Below are 18,855 nucleotides of genomic sequence, written 5' to 3'. Positions count from 1 at the left end.
CTACTACTTGACGAAAGCTGTCGTCACAACGCTGGGTATGTATGACGTGTGACGCACGCCCCACCCCCTCTACGTCCTTCGGTCATTGTTCAGCTTGAGCTAGCCTAACCTACAAATAGGTTTTAACTTTTCATGCATACAAACAAGGCCGTTTAAGTTTAAAACGGACATTTGAGAACTTGCCAAAGCAACAATGAGCAAGAGGAAAGCGCCACAGGAATCCCTAAATGAGGGAATAACAGACTTTCTTGTCGGTACGCGAAGAAGCTTAGCTAGCTAACAATAGCTAGCGTGACACCTGGGTTCTGTGTTTAAGTAAAAACAACCAAATAACTTTGCATAACGTTAATTAGTATGTATTTGTAAAACAAAAATGCTAAATTGTGTTATTTCTGTCTTGCGTTTGTTATCTGGTCTGCTTGCAGCTAAAATCAGATTTTTCTCTGCGCTGATAGTCACTGTGTTGTCATTTAAATGCCTTCAGCCGAGCTGGCAGTTCTTAAAATAGTGGCTATAAGCTGCATGAGTATGAGGGAAATATAAAGCCATCAACCATTCTGTTTCCAGAGCTGGCCAATTACGAGAAAAACGTCAACAGGGCGATACACAAGTACAATGCTTACAGGTAAGCTCTCAAGCCTTAGCAGTGAGTTGTGCTTTTATTATTGTCTGAGGTACTGTTTCAAAACTGTTTACACCTCTGTATATTATGTAGTACTTATCGTTATGCATATATAATTACTACATTCTGATTGCATTCTGTTTACATTCAGTTTTATTTATTTGCAATACGGTCTTTTGCTAATTATATTTATAGAAGATTTTGCTTTTACTAACATGATTTTCTTTTTGTAGTTATTTATTGAACATTGTTGGAAGGTGCCTGAGCCTAAGATTTTCATTGGCAACGAATATATTGTAATTGTTGTACACATGACATGCATGATACTTGAACCTTGCTTTGTTAAAGATGAAGAGGGTTTCATTATTGTTCATACAATAATGTAACAACAAATGTAATACTGTACATCAATACAGCAATACATCAATCTCTGATGCTTAGAAAACATAAACTCAATTGCCATTTTAAAACTATGAAGACCAACAATTACTTTATATTGAAACTGTTCTTCAACTTTACAGTGATTTTGGCTGTAAATCACTGTACAGTTAGGCTGTCAAATAATATATACCACAGCCTCCGAAATTACCATACTGTTGAAATAAAACCTCTTCACAACAGTTTCAACAAATACTGAAAATTATAACCTTCATGGCGGTAAGGTTTCTGCATTGTTTAGACGTTTTAGCTAGGAGAACAAAAAAATCTGGCCACTGAGTGTATAATACATTTGATGCCGTATTGGGAGGAGAGTTAAATAGTAAATGTGGTAAAACTTAAAGTGTAAAATGTAATTTTAACAAAACGGTTCTGTTGAGGCATTTAACAGGCGCTTTCTATCACCACATTATGTTTGCTACTTTATGTCTTTAAGATCTAATTTATGCTTTATATATCTTTTACAAATCATTGTGCGTATCCCCTGTCTAGGAAAGCAGCATCTACCATCTCCAAGTACCCTAACAAAATCAAAAGTGGCGAAGAGGCCAAGAAACTGGTATGTGGGTTTTGGTTTTAAGGTATTCAGTTGTTAAATAAAATTAAAAAGAATACGCATTAGTGAATTATTTGACACAAAGTAAATATGTAAAAACTTGACCTGGTGACACTCATCTAAATGCATAATGGGATTTTGTGTAGCAACTACCAACTGAGACACAGCAATGCAGTGTCCAGTCCTGCAATAAACCCTACCTTTTTGAAGGGTATAAGAGTCAGTAGTTGTAGGTGAAGATAGATGGTGCTGATGTACTGGTCAGTATTGTTCAGTATGTTTTTCAGTATAAAGGTTTGATTTTGAATGTGTATCATGTCACCCTTGTGCTTTTGGCTCACATGTCCTTGTACGCATGGATAAATTCATTAAACTACTCATCAAACATTGCTTTATTAAGAAATTCTCTTTTATGCTTTTAATACTGTCTGAAAGTAGGTTGGTGTAACCAATGATCAGGATCATCACAGGAGAAGAATTGGCTTGATTTCTCAAAATGATCTTAATCCATAGTCCCCCTTTGAAATTACAGCCATACCAGAGTTTGGCATGTCCAGACTTTTTTCTTTTTCTTTTTATCAATTTCAATTGATCAGATTCACTACACCTTAGAGTCATCTCTTCATATCTGTCTCTGTATTAAACTGAACCAGGACAGCTGACTTGATTTGCTTTACTGGCAGTTTATTTCAGTGTAATGGTGCCTGGAAACTGGAAAAAAACTCCATCATTATTTGCCTTCCCTACCGCTAATGTGCTCATGTTGCTGTGGTTGTGTGTTATGCAATGCCCTCTGCTGTAGCCTTTGTTTGTTAACAGTACTACTCTGCCCATCTTACGTAACTGCTGTAGATTGCACTATTCAGCAACCTCATGTTTGTTCTCACATTTTGACAGGATGGTGTTGGAGCTAAAATAGCTGAAAAGATTGATGAGTTCCTGCAAACTGGCAAACTACGGAAACTGGAAAAGGTGGGTGTTGTGGCGTGGTAATACATGATCTATGTCGCACTGTAACAGTATGTTTAAAAATAGCTGAATTTCAATGTATAACACAGGCTGATGTCCTACTTTTATGTTTTCCTCTAGATCCGTAACGATGACACCAGCTCATCCATCAATTTCCTTACCAGAGTCACTGGAATTGGGTATGTCGTTAAACATACCAATGTAAAAACCTGTTTTAAAGCTCATGTTTGATATGGACATTCACAGTGACGTGCATGCTGACGAATCAAAATGCACCGGGTAAACATTTCAGTTCATTTTTAGTGGCCACTCCAGAGAGATGCAGGAATGGGTTAAGCATTTATCTATTCATGTCATTTTACTGTATGTGCTTCATGTAACAAACTGCATTTCTTGGGTCTTGACTTCAGCCCTGCTGCTGCCAGGAAGTTTTTTGAAGAAGGGGTGAAGACGTTAGAAGGTTTGTTTATTAGAATTGTTCAAACATGTTTGTTTAATCTTATTATTGGTCTGTGTGACTTTTTTATGATTGGATTTTCGCATACAGTGTATTGTATGATTAATACATGTGCACAATGTAGATTTAGCCTTGGTATGATATAAAATGAGTAATGTTCTTTGCTGTTTTTTGTTGAATATTTTTAGATTTGAAAAAGATTGAGCACAAGCTAAACCATCATCAACAGATTGGACTCAAGTAAGCTTAGCTGAATGTTTTTTTTTTTTTGTGTAATTCAGTAGTACCAAAATAAACCTCTGTTTAAATATTTTAAAGTCTTTCTCTATTGATACGTGTTGCGTTTCATGGATTATTCTGCCACCTTCAGGTACTTTGAGGAATTTGAGAAAAGGATTCCACGTGCTGAAATGGAACAGATGGAGGTGATGAAGCATTTACGTTTTTGTTGTCTTCAAATTAGTTTTGTTGAGTGTTCTCACACTGTGTGTTTTGTTTAGACTCTTATTCTTGGAGAGTTGAAGGAGATCGATACAGAATATATTGGGACAATCTGTGGAAGCTACAGGAGAGGTAAAACTTTCCCTTACAGTTGATGTTCAGTTAATGATGGGAGTTTAAACTCTATCAGTCGTGATATTGATTCACATGTTCATAATTTCCAGGTGCAGCATCGAGTGGTGATATTGATATTTTGCTGACCCACCCGGACTACACCTCTCAGACTCAGAAGCAGGTAAGAATCTTTTTTTACTGTGGCTCACGTATCATGTTGTAAATGGATACTACATTAATAATGCAATTAATCGCAGTTTGGCTTGTTTTTTTTGGGGGGGTTTTTTATGCAATTTATTTTGTTCTATTTATCTTCTTTTCCAGCCCAAGCTCCTCCATGCTGTCGTCGAGCATTTGGAGTCTATTGGTTTTGTGACCGACACCCTGTCTAAAGGAGACACCAAGTTCATGGTGAGGCTTGTGCTTATTTTCTCTCTTGTGCTCAGCTGTATGTGTTTGATGTTGTGATTGATAACGCAGTTAGTACAGTAACTACACCCAACCCATGAAGCGCATGACTGTGGTCGTGATGTGCTGGATCTTGTTTTCTAGGGAGTCTGCCAGCTGCAACCGAGTGATGAAGATGAGGAAGAATACCTTCACAGGCGTATTGATATTAGGTGCCCTACTTTATATTGCTCAAATCTATGATCTTCCACTTAAAACGTTTGGAACAATTGGATATATCACAAAAACTGTAAAGAGGCAACCTTCTGTTTTTATTTGTTTGTTCTTCTAATCAACCGTCTGTTCCTGCTCTCTTAACTGCCCTTTCTCCATTTACCCAAGGTTAATTCCCAAGGACCAGTACTACTGTGGAGTTCTGTATTTCACTGGAAGTGATATCTTCAATAAAAACATGAGAACTCATGCTCTGGAGAAGGGCTTCACTCTCAATGAGTACACCATTCGGCCAGTTGGGGTCACTGGTGAGTCTCAGTCGAATGTGACATATGACCTTGCTTAACTCTGTTCCAGCCCTGTGTCTTTTGGCATCAGTCAGTAACCAGTGATTCATGCTTTAAGCTTGTAATATCAGCTATTTTTCTTTGTGGATCTGTTGTAGGTGTGGCAGGCGAGCCTCTGTTGGTGGATAGTGAGAGAGACATCTTTGAATACATTCACTACAAATACAGAGAGCCAAAGGACCGCAGCGAGTGAAGTAAAGAACAGCGTACAGTTACATTTGTATTTGAAGCTACAGCTTTCCTGCAAACGAGAAGCATGTGTACCAATTTGTGTGTTAGTATTCTATTCAGCAATGTTATTGAAAAGAACTGTGAAAGTCATTTACATTTTGACATTACATTTTACTTGTCTTAAATTGAAACCATCCCCTTTAATGATATTTAACCTAAAATGTCATGCTCTGCACAACAAACTTTTTTTTTTGGTATCTTCGGTTTAATTCTCCATGGTGTATCTCTGTGAAGGCTTTCAGGCTCCATATTTAAGCAAGTTTTAAATCATGTTTAAAAACTTAACTAATTTATTTTTTGACCACACTTTTTCATGTTAAGCATTATACCATAATCTGAGAGGAACTCAAAGAACATTCTGTTACAGTTGTTCGTCCATCATGAATAATGAGGACCACTTTCATCAATGCATTCTGCCTTGACAGTAGTGTGCGTTTTTAAACTTATAGTATTTCTCTTCTAAGTTGGGTAAACTAATTATTTGGAAAGAAGAAATGCAATGAGGCTAATTTGGCACAAAAAGATCATTGATTTGTTGCGATAAATGAGAAACATTTTCTCAGTTGTTAGTTGATGTGTGAATATATGACTGTTACACGGGTAGACTTGAATAATCTTTTATGTGGTTGTGTGAAAATGATAATGTGTGTCAGGACATAATTTTATCTTCAGTGCTTTTTAGGGTGGCATTTTGAAAGCAGTAGATTAAAGAAATTGGTAACTGAAATATTGCTACAGTGTACACAGGAGACAGATTTTAATTTGTAACACACAATTTAAAGATTAAGATTTGGATTCAGTTTTGTATGTGAATGATTGCAAACATTTATGAAAATATAAAAAAAAAAAAAAGGAAAACGGTGTGTTTTTGAATATCCAACTGTTAACTTTGAGTGTATATATGAGTAAAATAAATGGATAAAGAAATTATACAATGTAAAATTTCATATATTTTGCTATGACTTGATCATTAGACAGACTATACTATGAAATATGTAATGGCATTTATATGGCATACTTTATACTATGGCTTTTTTACTTTTTTTTACGGCATACTATACATGTTTATGACATACTATACTATGACTTTTTATGGCATTTTTATGACATACTACACTATGCCTTTTTTATTAAATTAACTTTTTATGATGTACTATACTATGACTTTTTATGACATACTATACAATGACTTGTTATGGCATTTTTATGACATACTATGCTATGCCATTTTTATTACATTCACATTGTAATGGCATTTTTATGATGTACTATGCTATGACATTTTTTATGACTATTTTATGACATACTATATGGCTCTTTTATGACAACCTATACATTTGTTATGGCTTTTTTATGACGTATGACTTTTATTACAGTCACATAACATTTGAATGGCTTTTTTAATTACTTTTTATGACATCCTACAGTATACTGTGATTTTTATGACATTTGGCATACTATACTATGACTTTTTTATGACTTGTATGACATACTATAACTTGTTGATCACTTTTTTATGACATACTATGCTATGATTATTTTATGACATACTATGCTATGACTTTTTATGGCATTTTTTATGACATACTATGATTTTTTTTATGCCATTTTTTATGACATTCTGACTTCGATCACGTTTTTTATGACATATACTGTGATTTTTATGACTTTTTATGGCACACTTATTTTAAGGCTTATACTATGACATTTTTTAGACATACTATACCATGACTTTTTTATGACATACTATAGCCTACTATGACTTTTGTATGACATAATATACTATGACTTTTTATGGCATACTATACTATGACTTTTTCATGACATACTATACTATGACTTTTTATGACATACTATACTATGACGTTTTCATGACATTCTATGACTTTTGTATGACATACTATACTATGACTTTTTTTGTCACATTTTTAATGGCATACTTTACTATGATTTTTTTGACATACTATACTATGACTTTTTATGACATATTATAACCTACTATGACTTTTGTATGATATACTGTACTATGATTTTTGAGGGCATACTTAACTGACTTTTTTTTATCAGATGTTTAATGACATACTATACTATGACTTTTTTATCAAACATTTAATGACATGCTATACTATGACATTTTTATGGCATACTATACTATGACTTTTTGTATGACATACTATAGCCTACTATGACCTTTTTATGGTATACTATACAATTACTTTGATTTTTTAGGGCATACTTAACTATGACTATTTTTATCAGATGTTTAATGACATACTATACTATGACTTTTTATCACATTTCTTATGACATGCTATGCTATGACTTTTTTATCAAATGTTTAATGACATGCTATACTATGACTTGTTATGGCATACAATACTATGACTTTTTTGTATGGCATACTATGTATACTATGACTTTTTTATGACATACTATACTATGACTTTTTTATGAAATACTATACTATGACTTTTTTATGACATATTATACTATGACTTTTTTATCAAACATTTAATGACATGCTATACTATGACTTTATGACATACTATAGCCTACTATGACTTTTTTATGGTATGCTATACAATTACTTTTTATGACATACTATACTATGACTTTTTATCAAAAATTTTTTATGGCATACTATGCTATGACTTTTTTATCAAATGTTTAATGACATGCTATACTATGACTTGTTATGGCATACTATACTATGACTTTATGGCATACTACGTATACTATGACTTTTTATGACATACTATACTATGACTTTTTTGACACATGACACACTATACTGACTTTTTTATCAAATTTTTTATGACTTTGACTTTTTTTAATAACTTTTTTAGACTATGACTTTTTTTTTTTTTCAACAAGTGTGTTTATTAATTTTCAGAAAATAATCACACTACAACAAATAATACAGGTGCAAATCAGAACTGTCACAGTAAGGCTCATCTTCAATAAAATAAACATAAACATGACAGGGCTATAATATGCGATATTTGGCACAGTAAGTCAGCATAAGTCATCCTTAAGAATCACCGGTGGTCCAAATGTTAACTTATCCCGACGTTATCCCGAAGAGAAAAGCACTTCAAATAAAATTAAGCAAAGACAAATGGACGCATACTAAATACATAACAATACTCATTTGTTGATGGTTGACACACACGGAGAGCATGCCTCCAATGCTTTCCTCCCCTCTAAGAACACCATAAAGGATCTCCACATATTGTCAAAGACGAGATATTTACCCTTTAACGTAAAAGTGAGTTTTTCCAGTGCAAGACAGTCTGACAGTCCTGCAAGCCAGACATTAACACTTGGTTTGATAGTGGATTTCCAAGATTTGGCTATGGTATATTTAGCTTGTAAGATGCAGAAAGTAATCGTAGATTTATTTGCTTTGCTGAGATTATGATTTATGGGAAAAATGCCAAAGATACACAGTTTGGCGTCTAATAATAGCTTTATACCTGTGACATGCAAAATCATATCCATTACTTCCCTCCAAAAAGCCTGGATTTGTGGGCAGTCCCATAGGCAGTGATAGCACGTGTCTGGATTATTGGGGCTGAATTTATTTAGCTGAGTTGGTGTTACATATGTTCTCATTATCCACTTATACTGAAGTCATTTAAAATGGGTATTTATTGTTTGTGTTTGAGATTTTAAGCAAATCTTCTGCCATTCCTCAGTTGAGATTGCAGAGTTTAAATCCTCACACCATGCCAATCTCTTACTCTCTGAGGAAACCTTATACTATGACTTTTCATGACATTTTCTTAATCACATTTCTTAAGCAAATGGAGTAATATTGAAATGTCTAAATACTGTAATCTAATAGTTGTTGCCAATTTATCATTTTTGAGTTTTAAGTTCTCTAAAGCTGTCAGATATGTTTTAAAATCGGAATCTTTAACAATATAAAAGGAGGTAGTCTCTTAAGCCAAATCATTTTTTATAATTTTTTCATTGTAGACATTTTGCTAAGATAATTTTTGTGACAACTCAATCTCCCTGGACTGGAGCCAGTTCCGCATCTTGCTCCAGAAAGATTGCACTGATTTTATATATTTTTATTGATCATATTTGAAATATTACAATATAAGAAGATACATGTCAGTTAATGACATTGAAACATTTTCACTTTAAAAATTTCAATTATTTGTCTGTTAAGTCACTATCTGAAGCAGGTAACACACTGGTGATTGAGCCCACTGATGAAAGTATTGCAATATATATTTGCAGTATTACAAATGGATGCCTGGCGTGCTGCTTGGCATCTCCCCAAAAAAGTCCTGTCTTAGTTTTTCTGCATTGCATATACACAAAAAATTTAACTATGCACACAATTCTGAAAACTTGAAGCTCATGTATCAGGCCAAGCTTTTTTTTTTTCTCTCCAAACTGCTTAACCATTGATTTCACTCAAATATAAATTATAAATCAACCACTGACTGAAATCTTGCCACTTTAACATCTAATAACAACAATATCAGGCATAACAAAAGAAAACATGAAACAAAAAGCAATACAGACAACATCAAACTGTAAGAGGGAGATGTAAACTTAGACACTGAAGATTCGTAATTTCGCGCCCCGGCAACGATCGCAAGGCATGATGGTTTGAAATAAAATGCAGGCAGAAATACCAGAAATATACTCCTGAATCCGCCAATGGCAGCGCCCTGTGCATTAATACCAGCCAATGGGAACCCGTCAAGGCAGCAGTCTCTTACACTACACACCCACATTACTTTTGTGTCAACCACTTCGCGGGAGTTGTCACAACAGGAGCGGTCGTCTCTTTAAAACCTAGCCAAACACTATACGGGAGACTAGTAGGTAAATTTAAACATTTCGCATGTTGAAAATTATCGGTTGGTTAATTGATTCAGTTTTTAAGTATTGTCGAACGGTAACATCTGTGCTTACTGTTTAACGTTAACTGTTATTCCTTTTGCGGGATGAATGAGCAGCTAACGTTAGTTAACGGGCTTTAACGTTAGCAAATCAACAGCTCGCTGAATATGCCTGTGGCAAAACCCATCTCCCTTTAACATCTGATAATGTTAAGTCCTATTTATACCAAACGTTATATTATTGTAAGGATTTGATGTTTATTTTGGTATCCTAATGTTGAAGCAAAGCTTGCTTTTTTGCTGCTTTCTAATGTCTTACGTTAATGTTTTTAATGCGTTAGCTAGTTGGAGAACGTACTTTAATTTTGCAGTCTCAAATTACTGGTATTTTTGTTGAAACCTCGGGTAAAATTGAGACGATAATCTCAAATGTCTTGCGTAGCCATAGAAACTACGCAGAGCGCGCATCCACCGAGCTGATGGAAGTTGTTATGCAACACTTGTAGAAATGGCTAGTTTAAATGTTAACGTTATGTGTCAGTTATTATGTAATAACTTCGTCACTAACTAGCCGTTTTTTTTCCCCTGTATCTTCTCCATACAGTATCGTTTTAATCAATTGATGATGAGGACTGTTGGGATGCTCATGCGCTAGAGTGTAGAGTCTAGAGTTTGTGTGCCAATGCTCCTATGAAGATGATGATAAATCCTCCGCTGTGTTTTGGTTTCCCAGGGCAACCATGTCTGAAAGAAAGGCAGTGATAAAAAATGCCGACATGTCGGAGGACATGCAGCAGGACGCCGTTGAGTGTGCCACACAGGCCCTGGAGAAGTACAACATCGAGAAAGATATCGCTGCATACATCAAAAAGGTAAAACTACTGCTGAGGCGTCTTCCATTTAGTTCAATTCCTTATTAAGTACGTTCACACGGTGTAACTTTTAACCTGCTGACTTGTAAGCAAAATGTAGTACTTCTATTCAATTGAAAGCAACTAGTGATGTAAAGCTATTTTGCACTCACTGACCAACAACCCTGTGCATAATTAATGTTAACCCAGCCTGGTATTTGTAATTGTTTCCCCTCTTCCTGAGTAAACCAGTTGCCCTAGGACTGACTGTCCTGCAGAAGCCAAATACCCACCTTGTATCTCCATTGTGGCATTCCTGATCAGTTTAGTGAGGGACACTGTTAAAAACTTGGGTATAGCTGTATATTATCTTTCATAGTCTTGGCAAGTGTACACATTCCAGTTTTACTGGAGGAGTTTTTACACCTAGGGCATGTTGATATAATTGTCATGTTTCTATTTTTGCAAAATTGGCAATATAAGATACAGTATTTTACATAGAAGATAATTGAAAGAAGAAAGAAATGTATTAAACAAATGTGTTGTTAATTTAAAGTCTTACAAAATGAATAAGCTAGCAAACGGTACCATGTAATTGTAATTTAGCTGTTAAAACCTAAAAGGACATTTTAGAATGATCATAATGGCCAAATTCCCAGACTTGTCAAGATAAATCACCAAGCCTAAGTTGGGGGGGGGGGGTAAATACTTTTAAAAATGTAGTGACTAGCTTATATAAAATATTTTCAGTCAGTAACATCATTAAATTTGATTCAATTTTATTTAGTGTCAAATCACTTCCAGATAGAGTAGATCTAGACCATACTCTATATTTTACCGAGACTCAAAAATTGTGTTATTGGGAATTTTAGTTTAAAAAAAAATGTGAGTGTGATCATTAGTGATATTATGTATACTTTCTTCATTTCTCCCAGCAACAACAATCTAGTGTGCAGAAAACGGAATTGTTACTGATTAAAACCATATCTGTGATTTGTCACTTTTTGGCAATAAGCAATGTATTGTTGTCTCTTTTCTTCACACCTCCTAACATGTTGGTTCACAAACGTTTGAATGTGAACAATGTGTCTTTGTACCACAGGAGTTTGACAAGAAATATAACCCGACCTGGCACTGCATCGTTGGGAGGAACTTTGGCAGCTACGTGACTCATGAGACCAAGCATTTCATATACTTCTACTTGGGTCAGGTGGCCATTCTGCTGTTCAAGTCTGGCTGAGGGAACGCATTTTCTTGACACCAGATGACCACATATACAGTACTGACTGATTTGACAAAGGCACTTATCATTCCTTGGCAAGGGGCCGCTGCCTTTTTCTGTGCTGCTTTCTACTTTGTTCTGTTTTTGAGGATAAAAAAAACGTGGCCATGTTAAAGAGATGAAACACTTGTATTTATTTTTGTCTTGTTAAATTAGACGTCTTTTTTAATTAAAGCGTAGCTGTTAAGCTGTCTGGGTCCAAATGTCTGGTGAAGTCATTTCATTGCACTGCTTCATTATACACTAATTGAACCAGGATATTTATAGTCCAATATGACCAGAAACATGTTTTGATATGTATAGATTACTGTGTATTGACAAATGTGCAGTGCATTTAACAAGAGGGATGGAATTATCAATTTGCAGTAGCCAGGGTAGTGTATGCGTATGACATTTCTCAGCAATCTTGGAAAGGCATATCATTGGGAAAATAACATATCAAAGAAGTGTCTTCGACACTATGTTAAAGTCTACTTCAATATGATTCAAGTCACTTGCATTATGTGGGCGACTGAGCTTTTTCAGAACAGCATTAGCCTTGGAATTTCTGATGCTCATTTATAGTTACCGAAGGACCAACTGAGCAAACATCCAGGCAAAAATACTGAACAGACATGGTACTTAAATAGTTTCAGTTTAATCTACAAGATTTCCTTGGCATTTAATTTAGTTGCCAGGGATAGTTTTACCTGCAGAAGACAAAACCTGATAATGGTAAATTCAAAGATCATAACTAGAAGTGGAGCAGGATTTCCTCCCCAGTGTATTGCATGCCTGGTGGCCCACTGGGCCTAAATTGACCCCCACCAGGCCTAAGCCACTGGGAATTATGTATGAAGATTTTATTTTAATCTAGTTACAGTAGGGAAGCTCAGTTGGAAATGGTCAATTTTTAACCTCCAGTTATCTTTTAGCCCCAACTACATAGGGCCCTAAGATCAGTTTTTGCTTTTAATTCTTAGTTTGCAGTTCTGTCCAAGATTCCGTTATCACAAATTATTAGGCTCCACATGAATGCTGCCATCAGTATGGGACTGGCCCCAGTCAGGCCACTAGGCTAAGCTATTTTTTTCTGGGGGAAACCCTGTTGAATGTACCATTTTAGCTGTTTAAAATACTAAATTGTATTCTGTTAGGAAGGATGGCTGCAAGGTAATAGCTAGGAAACATCCAAGCTATCTATATATCTACACACAAAAATTTCAGAACAAACGAGGCAAGAGAGGGTATAGACGATGGTACTCTTTATTACAACACATTTAGAAAACCAGCTTGTGTGGGAAGACACCATTAGACAAGCTGAAGGAAGAGCGCAAGTACCCTTTGAGCTGAGGTACTTTCTTGATGAGGGGCAAGAGCTGAGCATCAACAGCCTTCTGGTCCTCCTTCCTCTGCTCTGTCAGCTGGTACTTCTGCAGATGGAGATAAAAGAAAACCAGTGACTCAGGCATCATAAATCCAGAAGTCCATAGAAATGGCCAAAATATGCACAGTAGTGTAATAAAGATAATCAGTTAGTTCACCTCTTTCTCTGTATCAAAGATCTCTCCCTCCTGGTGACGTGGCCTCCTCAGCTTCTTCTTCTTGAAGTAGGCATCGTTGAGAGTTTTGGGGATCTTCATGCCAGAGATGTCGATTTTGGTGTTGGTGGCAATGGAAAACTTCTGGTGAGCCCTGCGCAGGGGTACTCTGTTCAAGGCAAGAGGGCCTACAAGTATGCAAACAAGAAAACACTGTTAGAAAAGGAGTATAAAGATGTCCAGCATCTTACTGTATGACCTGTACAATCTTTACCACCAATAACAGTCATCCTTACCAGTGACAAGCAGGAGACCACTTGAGAGCTGCTTCAGGAATACCACACGCTAAAAACAAAAAACACAAAAACAACTCTTTAGTATTAAGCTATTGTATTGGGGTTTTGCACACTATTCAACTCCAGTATTGACCTCATAAACATTTATATTTGTGCCATTTGGATAAGACCGTTCAGCAGCAATCCACTTTCATGCCAAGCTATTTAGACAACGAAAAATATCGACTTGACACACTCCTAATTTTATAAGGATGGCGCTCTGCCTGTCAGATTCACAGCTGAAACATTATTTAGGTCAGCTACTGCTCAAAGTGTGTGTGGGCACTAGCATGCCTCCATAACTTGCCAATGTAGCTTTTGAGTGTGGGAGGGAGGGACAATGTCTGTGGTACCGAGGGTGTGGGATTATAGTGTCAAGCATGCTTGTTGTAGAAAATATATTTTTCATGCACAATAAGGACACACCACTTATTTGTTTTGGGGCCAATATCTTTAGGTACCCCTTCCTATGAAAGCTGGACTGCACTGCATCATGTTGTCAATTTAAGACATTTCTGAGAGTCTCTAGTCCACCTCTATTACAATTAATAAATAAAAAATACTGCCTCCTACTGTCAGTGTTAAGAGTGAGATGTGTACAGTGAAGTGTCACAACCGGACATTAGACTAAATGGGCATTTCCTTTAGTCCCTCATTTTCTGCATTAGTCCCCTATGGAGGTTATAAATTGTCGATTGTAAGATCGAAATGTCCAAAAATCGTTTTGCCATTTTGGGTTTAATTTAACTGCCAGTTCAACCATAAAACTGTATCAGTATTGATGCTATGATAACTAACCATCTACTCTGATAACTATTGTTGACACAAACTATGTTTGAGATGTTCCGACATTTGATTTTAATTGCTTCTACAAGACAATGGAAACCTTTCATCACCATGATTAAATTCCATAGTCTGAAACAGTAACCATTTTGACAACCTAAAATTTTCAGTTAGATAAAATTGCACATCTTGTTCCACAACTTCTAAATAGATTGACTTCTGTTATATACATTGTATGTAAACAAACCTTTTAACTATATTTAACAGATCATGTGTGTGTTGTCTAGGGACAAGCTTGCATAATAAAAAAAAAACCTGTCGGTCAACGGGAATAAATGCAGGATCATATTCTCAGCTTGAACATTTTGATAGAGATCGTTTTGTTTACATCTGGATTAGGCCTGCACGATAAATCGTTATCAATCTCGATTCACACGTTCGAGATTTAATTTTTAAATGATTTTGATTCTCAATTTTACGAGCCGACTGCATCACAAACGCTACTACTTTCTTCTGTGAGTTTTAAACAGACTGTATAAAACAGGTTTTAAAGCGCTGCAGTGCTCTCCCTTCTAGGTTCTCAAAGTTCAGGCCTTCACCCTCAGCCAATGACAAAGCGCCTTTCACTCGTTGAGCGAGCGCGGTAGTTCGGAAAGGCTGCAGCATCGTCTAGTGTGACAGGAAATGAACAAAATGGATATTGATGAAAACCCAGGTACTAAGGATGAGAATCAGCCAACCACTCCGTCTCAAACCGAACTCGTTCCGAAAAAAGGCTTGCATTCGGTGGTGTGGAAGTATTTTGGATTCAAGCAAGACAACGGTCAGTCTGATGTGATTTGCAAGGCATGCTTTGCCCTCGCTGCAGCACCGCAAGGTAAAGGTCGGGACACACCGACCAGACGGACGAACCTCTGCAGAAAAGGCAGTTGGACTGATCAGTCTCCCTGAGTTGGTCAAAAAAGTGCCTCGGAACACACCAAAGCAACGCAATACGTCTCCATAACAGCAGGCGGCGCTAATCGTATTGTCGCCCAAAATGAAAACTGGCCGCTGATTGGACGAACGCGTCACGTGGGTCTGGTTTCTCCAGAAATTCAAAGACAGACTGTCATGGCGGCTTGTTCAGAATACTCATTTTACTAAAATAGTTCACTGAAACAGGTTTCTGAAAACATTTTAAGCAAGAAATAGGCCGTGCAGTTGCTGAATCCGTCTTCATTTCAGATCGACAAAAGGTCAGTTTAAAAGATTTGTCAGATTTTGAGAGACTCTAGTCACACTCATTCCGCTCCCCGTTTCCGGGTTAGCACTCTACCAATCAGATTGGTCATTTGAGTCCGACTGCCGGCAGTGCGCCCCGCCGATTATACATGTCAAATCGGCCAAAATGAAGGACGACGGCCCTTCGGACCGACGACGGCACGGAACACACCGAACAGACTCGAGTCACTGACCTTGCCTGACTGTCCGACAGCCGATTATCTGCTTTGTGTGTCTGGACCTTAACACCACAAATCTTTACCAGCGCCTGTCCGAAAGTTGTCCAATAATGCAGGCAGGCAGTTAGTGTGCTAAGAAACATTCTGTTTGAAACTGTACTTTGTTTTGTTGGCAATTGACAAACTTCATTTTTTCTAGAGACTGAAGCTGTAGCATGTTGATTGATGTTTTAATTATGTAAAGAGATGTTCAACAAGTTCAGATAGAGCCTGTATTAGGGCCATATTTAGTTCAATGTGTTATGTCACCATTTTTTGGTAGCCTACTGTACTTAAATGGCCAGTATGTACTTTATTTTCTTTATTCATTAAAGCCTCTGTTTACAGGCTTGTGGTGATGCGCAATGTGCTATAGGTGCCAAAAAACAAGTCTGTTTGGTACTGCCAATTTGTTTTGTCATGGTTCATGTGTGCATAAAACATTACACTTCATGAGGGGGGAGGAAAAAAAAAAAAAAAAAAATCATGGCAGAGAATCGTGATACCAATTCTAAGCTAAAACATTGCGATTCATATTTTTCCGAATCGTGCAGGCCTAATCTGGATCATAGATTGTGTCTTCAGATTATAATTACCAATACTTGTATGTGATGACATCAGTCAAACATTCTGTAAAATATAGAGATGATCCTGTTTAAGTAACAAATAAACCCCAACATTGGACTCCAATCTTTATCACTGCTGCGTCATGTATGACATTTAATGGCTACTCTGTCATACAAGGGGTATTGCATATTGACCTGTTAAGCTTTTTCCAACGCACTAGAAGCATTGTGTGTACCAATCATTTCTGCTAGTCTGTGAGAACATCAGAAATCCTTGTCAAGACATGCCAGAATTTCTCACCTTTCCACGGTGGCGACCAGTGAGCAGAATGAGGACAGTTCCTGGGGTGATGGAGCTGCGCAGCTTCCGCTTGTGCTGGCTGAAGGGTTTCTTCCCATGGCTCTTCAGTTTACGGGGAACATCCTCTGTGGGGTAGTAGCGAGGCTACAACAGCAGCACATGAAAATATATATTACCATTTTAAATCTAGGTTTGCTGCAAAAACCCAGTGGAGACAAGCACAAACAAAACCGGTTTATTCATTTTCACTTAAGGCCCTGACACACCAAGCTGACAGCCGAGAACTAGCGGTGACGAAGGCCGACTGTGGCGTTGCCTAATGTCGGCCCACGTCAACTTTGTCTTGGCCAAAAATTAGTACTGGAACACACCGCTCAGACCAAGTATCACGTACGTTGTGGGCATGCATGCAAAGAAATAACTCCATACTAGCAGGCGGCAGTAATCTATTCATCATTCAAAAAGGGAAACCAGATAGAAACATTGCTATGCTACCCACAACAACCAGCGTTTTGCTCTAATCAGCAGCGGCAGAACCACACAAAGCCTACAGTCCCTCTGCTTCACTGTCCACCGAAAAAAACAGCAGACACTGGAAGATGGCTGACCAGACTGTCATCTGTTCCAAGCAAAGAATTCTCCCTACGGTGGAAGAGGAGGGACCAAATCCAATACTTTCCCCATTTAACTTTTCAATCAGAACAGAAGACAATAAGTACTTGCAAAACATAATGTGCAAAATATTCCATTTTTAGTGATTTATTAAAATTCAATTAATTGCACAGCCCTACGTTTTCTCTTTTACAACATCTTAGTTCTGATAGTACGGTAGAATAGTCTTAATATTGGCATGAGGAAAAAAAAGTTGATCATCCCTTTAACCGTTGATATACGATCCCATCGCTAGTCGGCACACAGTTATTTCTCAGTCAGGCACACATCCTAGACGGTTCTCCATGTGTGCTAATTCCATTACTCTGTCAGCACAATGACATTTACAGTTCCAACTCAAACAATAAGGGGAAAAAACTAATTCACACATTACTTACCATCTTGCGCAGCTTGACGACACGAGTGCCTCCATTCTTGTCTCCACCAACTGTCTTGACAACAGTTGCCTGGGGTTTCACCTTAAGCTTTTTCTCCATCTGAAACCAAAGCAAATTATCAGCAATACAAGACACCATCAACAAGTTTGATGTGTATTTATCATTCATTTTGTTGGGTATCAGAGATCTGTACACACCTTGGTCTCAGTGGTCTTGGTCTTCCTCTTGTACATGGCCCTGCGGGCGTACATAGCGGACCGGGAGTAACGGCCGATGCCCCGGACCAGAACCGGGTTACGGCTCCCGTGCTTCTTCTTGGCAGCCTTTTTGTCTCCCTCTGCCATCTGACACAAAGCAAAAGTAAGACATGTTAGTATACCAATTACAACAATATTATGTTTAGTGTCAATCTCCAAGGATTTTATTTGACGTGGCTCTTTTTTTTTTTTTAATAATCCTCAGACCACAAACCATATTCCATCTTTGATTGGATAGTGCATTGTATACTGTTTAATAGTACTATGGTTCTGTATGAACTACAGACGACTAACACTGTATCAATACTACGTTATAGCCTTCAAGTAACGATAAATCATGTTCTCAATCGAAATTACATACTGCATTTGTAAACAGAAGAATATCACAAACATGTTACACAATTAATTGGTAAACAGCAGAAAACATCACAACCATACCACAAAACAAAAAATAAATGTGTTTGGTTGAGTGCTAACACAACCACCACCAATGCAGAACAGGCATGACAAGTAACGTAAGCTAGAAATTAGCAACATAACACAGAAGAGTCGCTTTACTGGCTAGCCAGCCACTTGTCTTCTCAAACTGACAATTTACGGTTTTAAAGGAAAATGTAAGTATGTGACAGCGGAATCACATGGTAACACAGTACAGAAGACTGACGAAGGACAACACGTTTCTATTAGCCAACTAGCTAACGTTATGGACAGCACGAAGGCTAACCGGCGGCCTACGACTGCAGATAGAACAAACTGTTCATTATTATAC

General features: G+C 37.1%; 3 protein-coding genes across 4 annotated transcripts; 2 read left to right on the top strand and 1 right to left on the bottom strand.

Moving 5' to 3' along the window:
- Positions 1–48: 48 nt before the first annotated feature.
- polb (polymerase (DNA directed), beta) lies at positions 49–5,723 on the top strand. The gene is made up of 14 exons (XM_078251121.1): positions 49–254; positions 568–625; positions 1,553–1,619; positions 2,514–2,588; positions 2,706–2,764; positions 2,996–3,045; positions 3,231–3,282; positions 3,413–3,467; positions 3,543–3,615; positions 3,708–3,778; positions 3,922–4,008; positions 4,150–4,217; positions 4,387–4,526; positions 4,664–5,723. The coding sequence occupies exons 1-14, from the start codon at positions 194–196 to the stop codon at positions 4,756–4,758; spliced, it is 1,011 nt and encodes a 336-aa protein (XP_078107247.1). The 5' UTR covers positions 49–193; the 3' UTR covers positions 4,759–5,723.
- A 3,812-nt stretch (positions 5,724–9,535) lies between these two features.
- On the top strand, positions 9,536–11,991 carry dynll1 (dynein, light chain, LC8-type 1). 2 transcript variants are annotated; one of them, XM_078251120.1, is made up of 3 exons: positions 9,536–9,640; positions 10,395–10,533; positions 11,615–11,991. In XM_078251120.1, exons 2-3 carry the CDS (start codon positions 10,402–10,404, stop codon positions 11,750–11,752), a joined length of 270 nt encoding a protein of 89 aa, XP_078107246.1. In that variant the 5' UTR covers positions 9,536–9,640; positions 10,395–10,401; the 3' UTR covers positions 11,753–11,991. The 2 variants fall into 2 exon arrangements, with proteins under 2 accessions (XP_078107246.1, XP_078107245.1); XM_078251119.1 differs by having other exon boundaries at positions 9,538–9,644.
- Positions 11,992–13,025: 1,034 nt separating this feature from the next.
- rpl6 (ribosomal protein L6) lies at positions 13,026–18,207 on the bottom strand. Its single transcript, XM_078251118.1, has 6 exons — positions 18,027–18,207; positions 17,830–17,928; positions 16,781–16,924; positions 13,611–13,659; positions 13,318–13,502; positions 13,026–13,206 (listed from the first exon to the last, which is right to left on the bottom strand). The coding sequence occupies exons 1-6, from the start codon at positions 18,171–18,173 to the stop codon at positions 13,054–13,056; spliced, it is 777 nt and encodes a 258-aa protein (XP_078107244.1). The 5' UTR covers positions 18,174–18,207; the 3' UTR covers positions 13,026–13,053.
- Between the last annotated feature and the right edge of the window lie 648 nt (positions 18,208–18,855).

The sequence above is a fragment of the Sander vitreus genome, chromosome 5 (genome assembly GCF_031162955.1).
Source record: "Sander vitreus isolate 19-12246 chromosome 5, sanVit1, whole genome shotgun sequence".
NCBI lineage: Eukaryota > Metazoa > Chordata > Actinopteri > Perciformes > Percidae > Sander > Sander vitreus.
The sequence above is the reverse complement of the archived record's forward strand: the minus strand, read 5'-3'. Positions and strand labels throughout refer to the sequence as shown.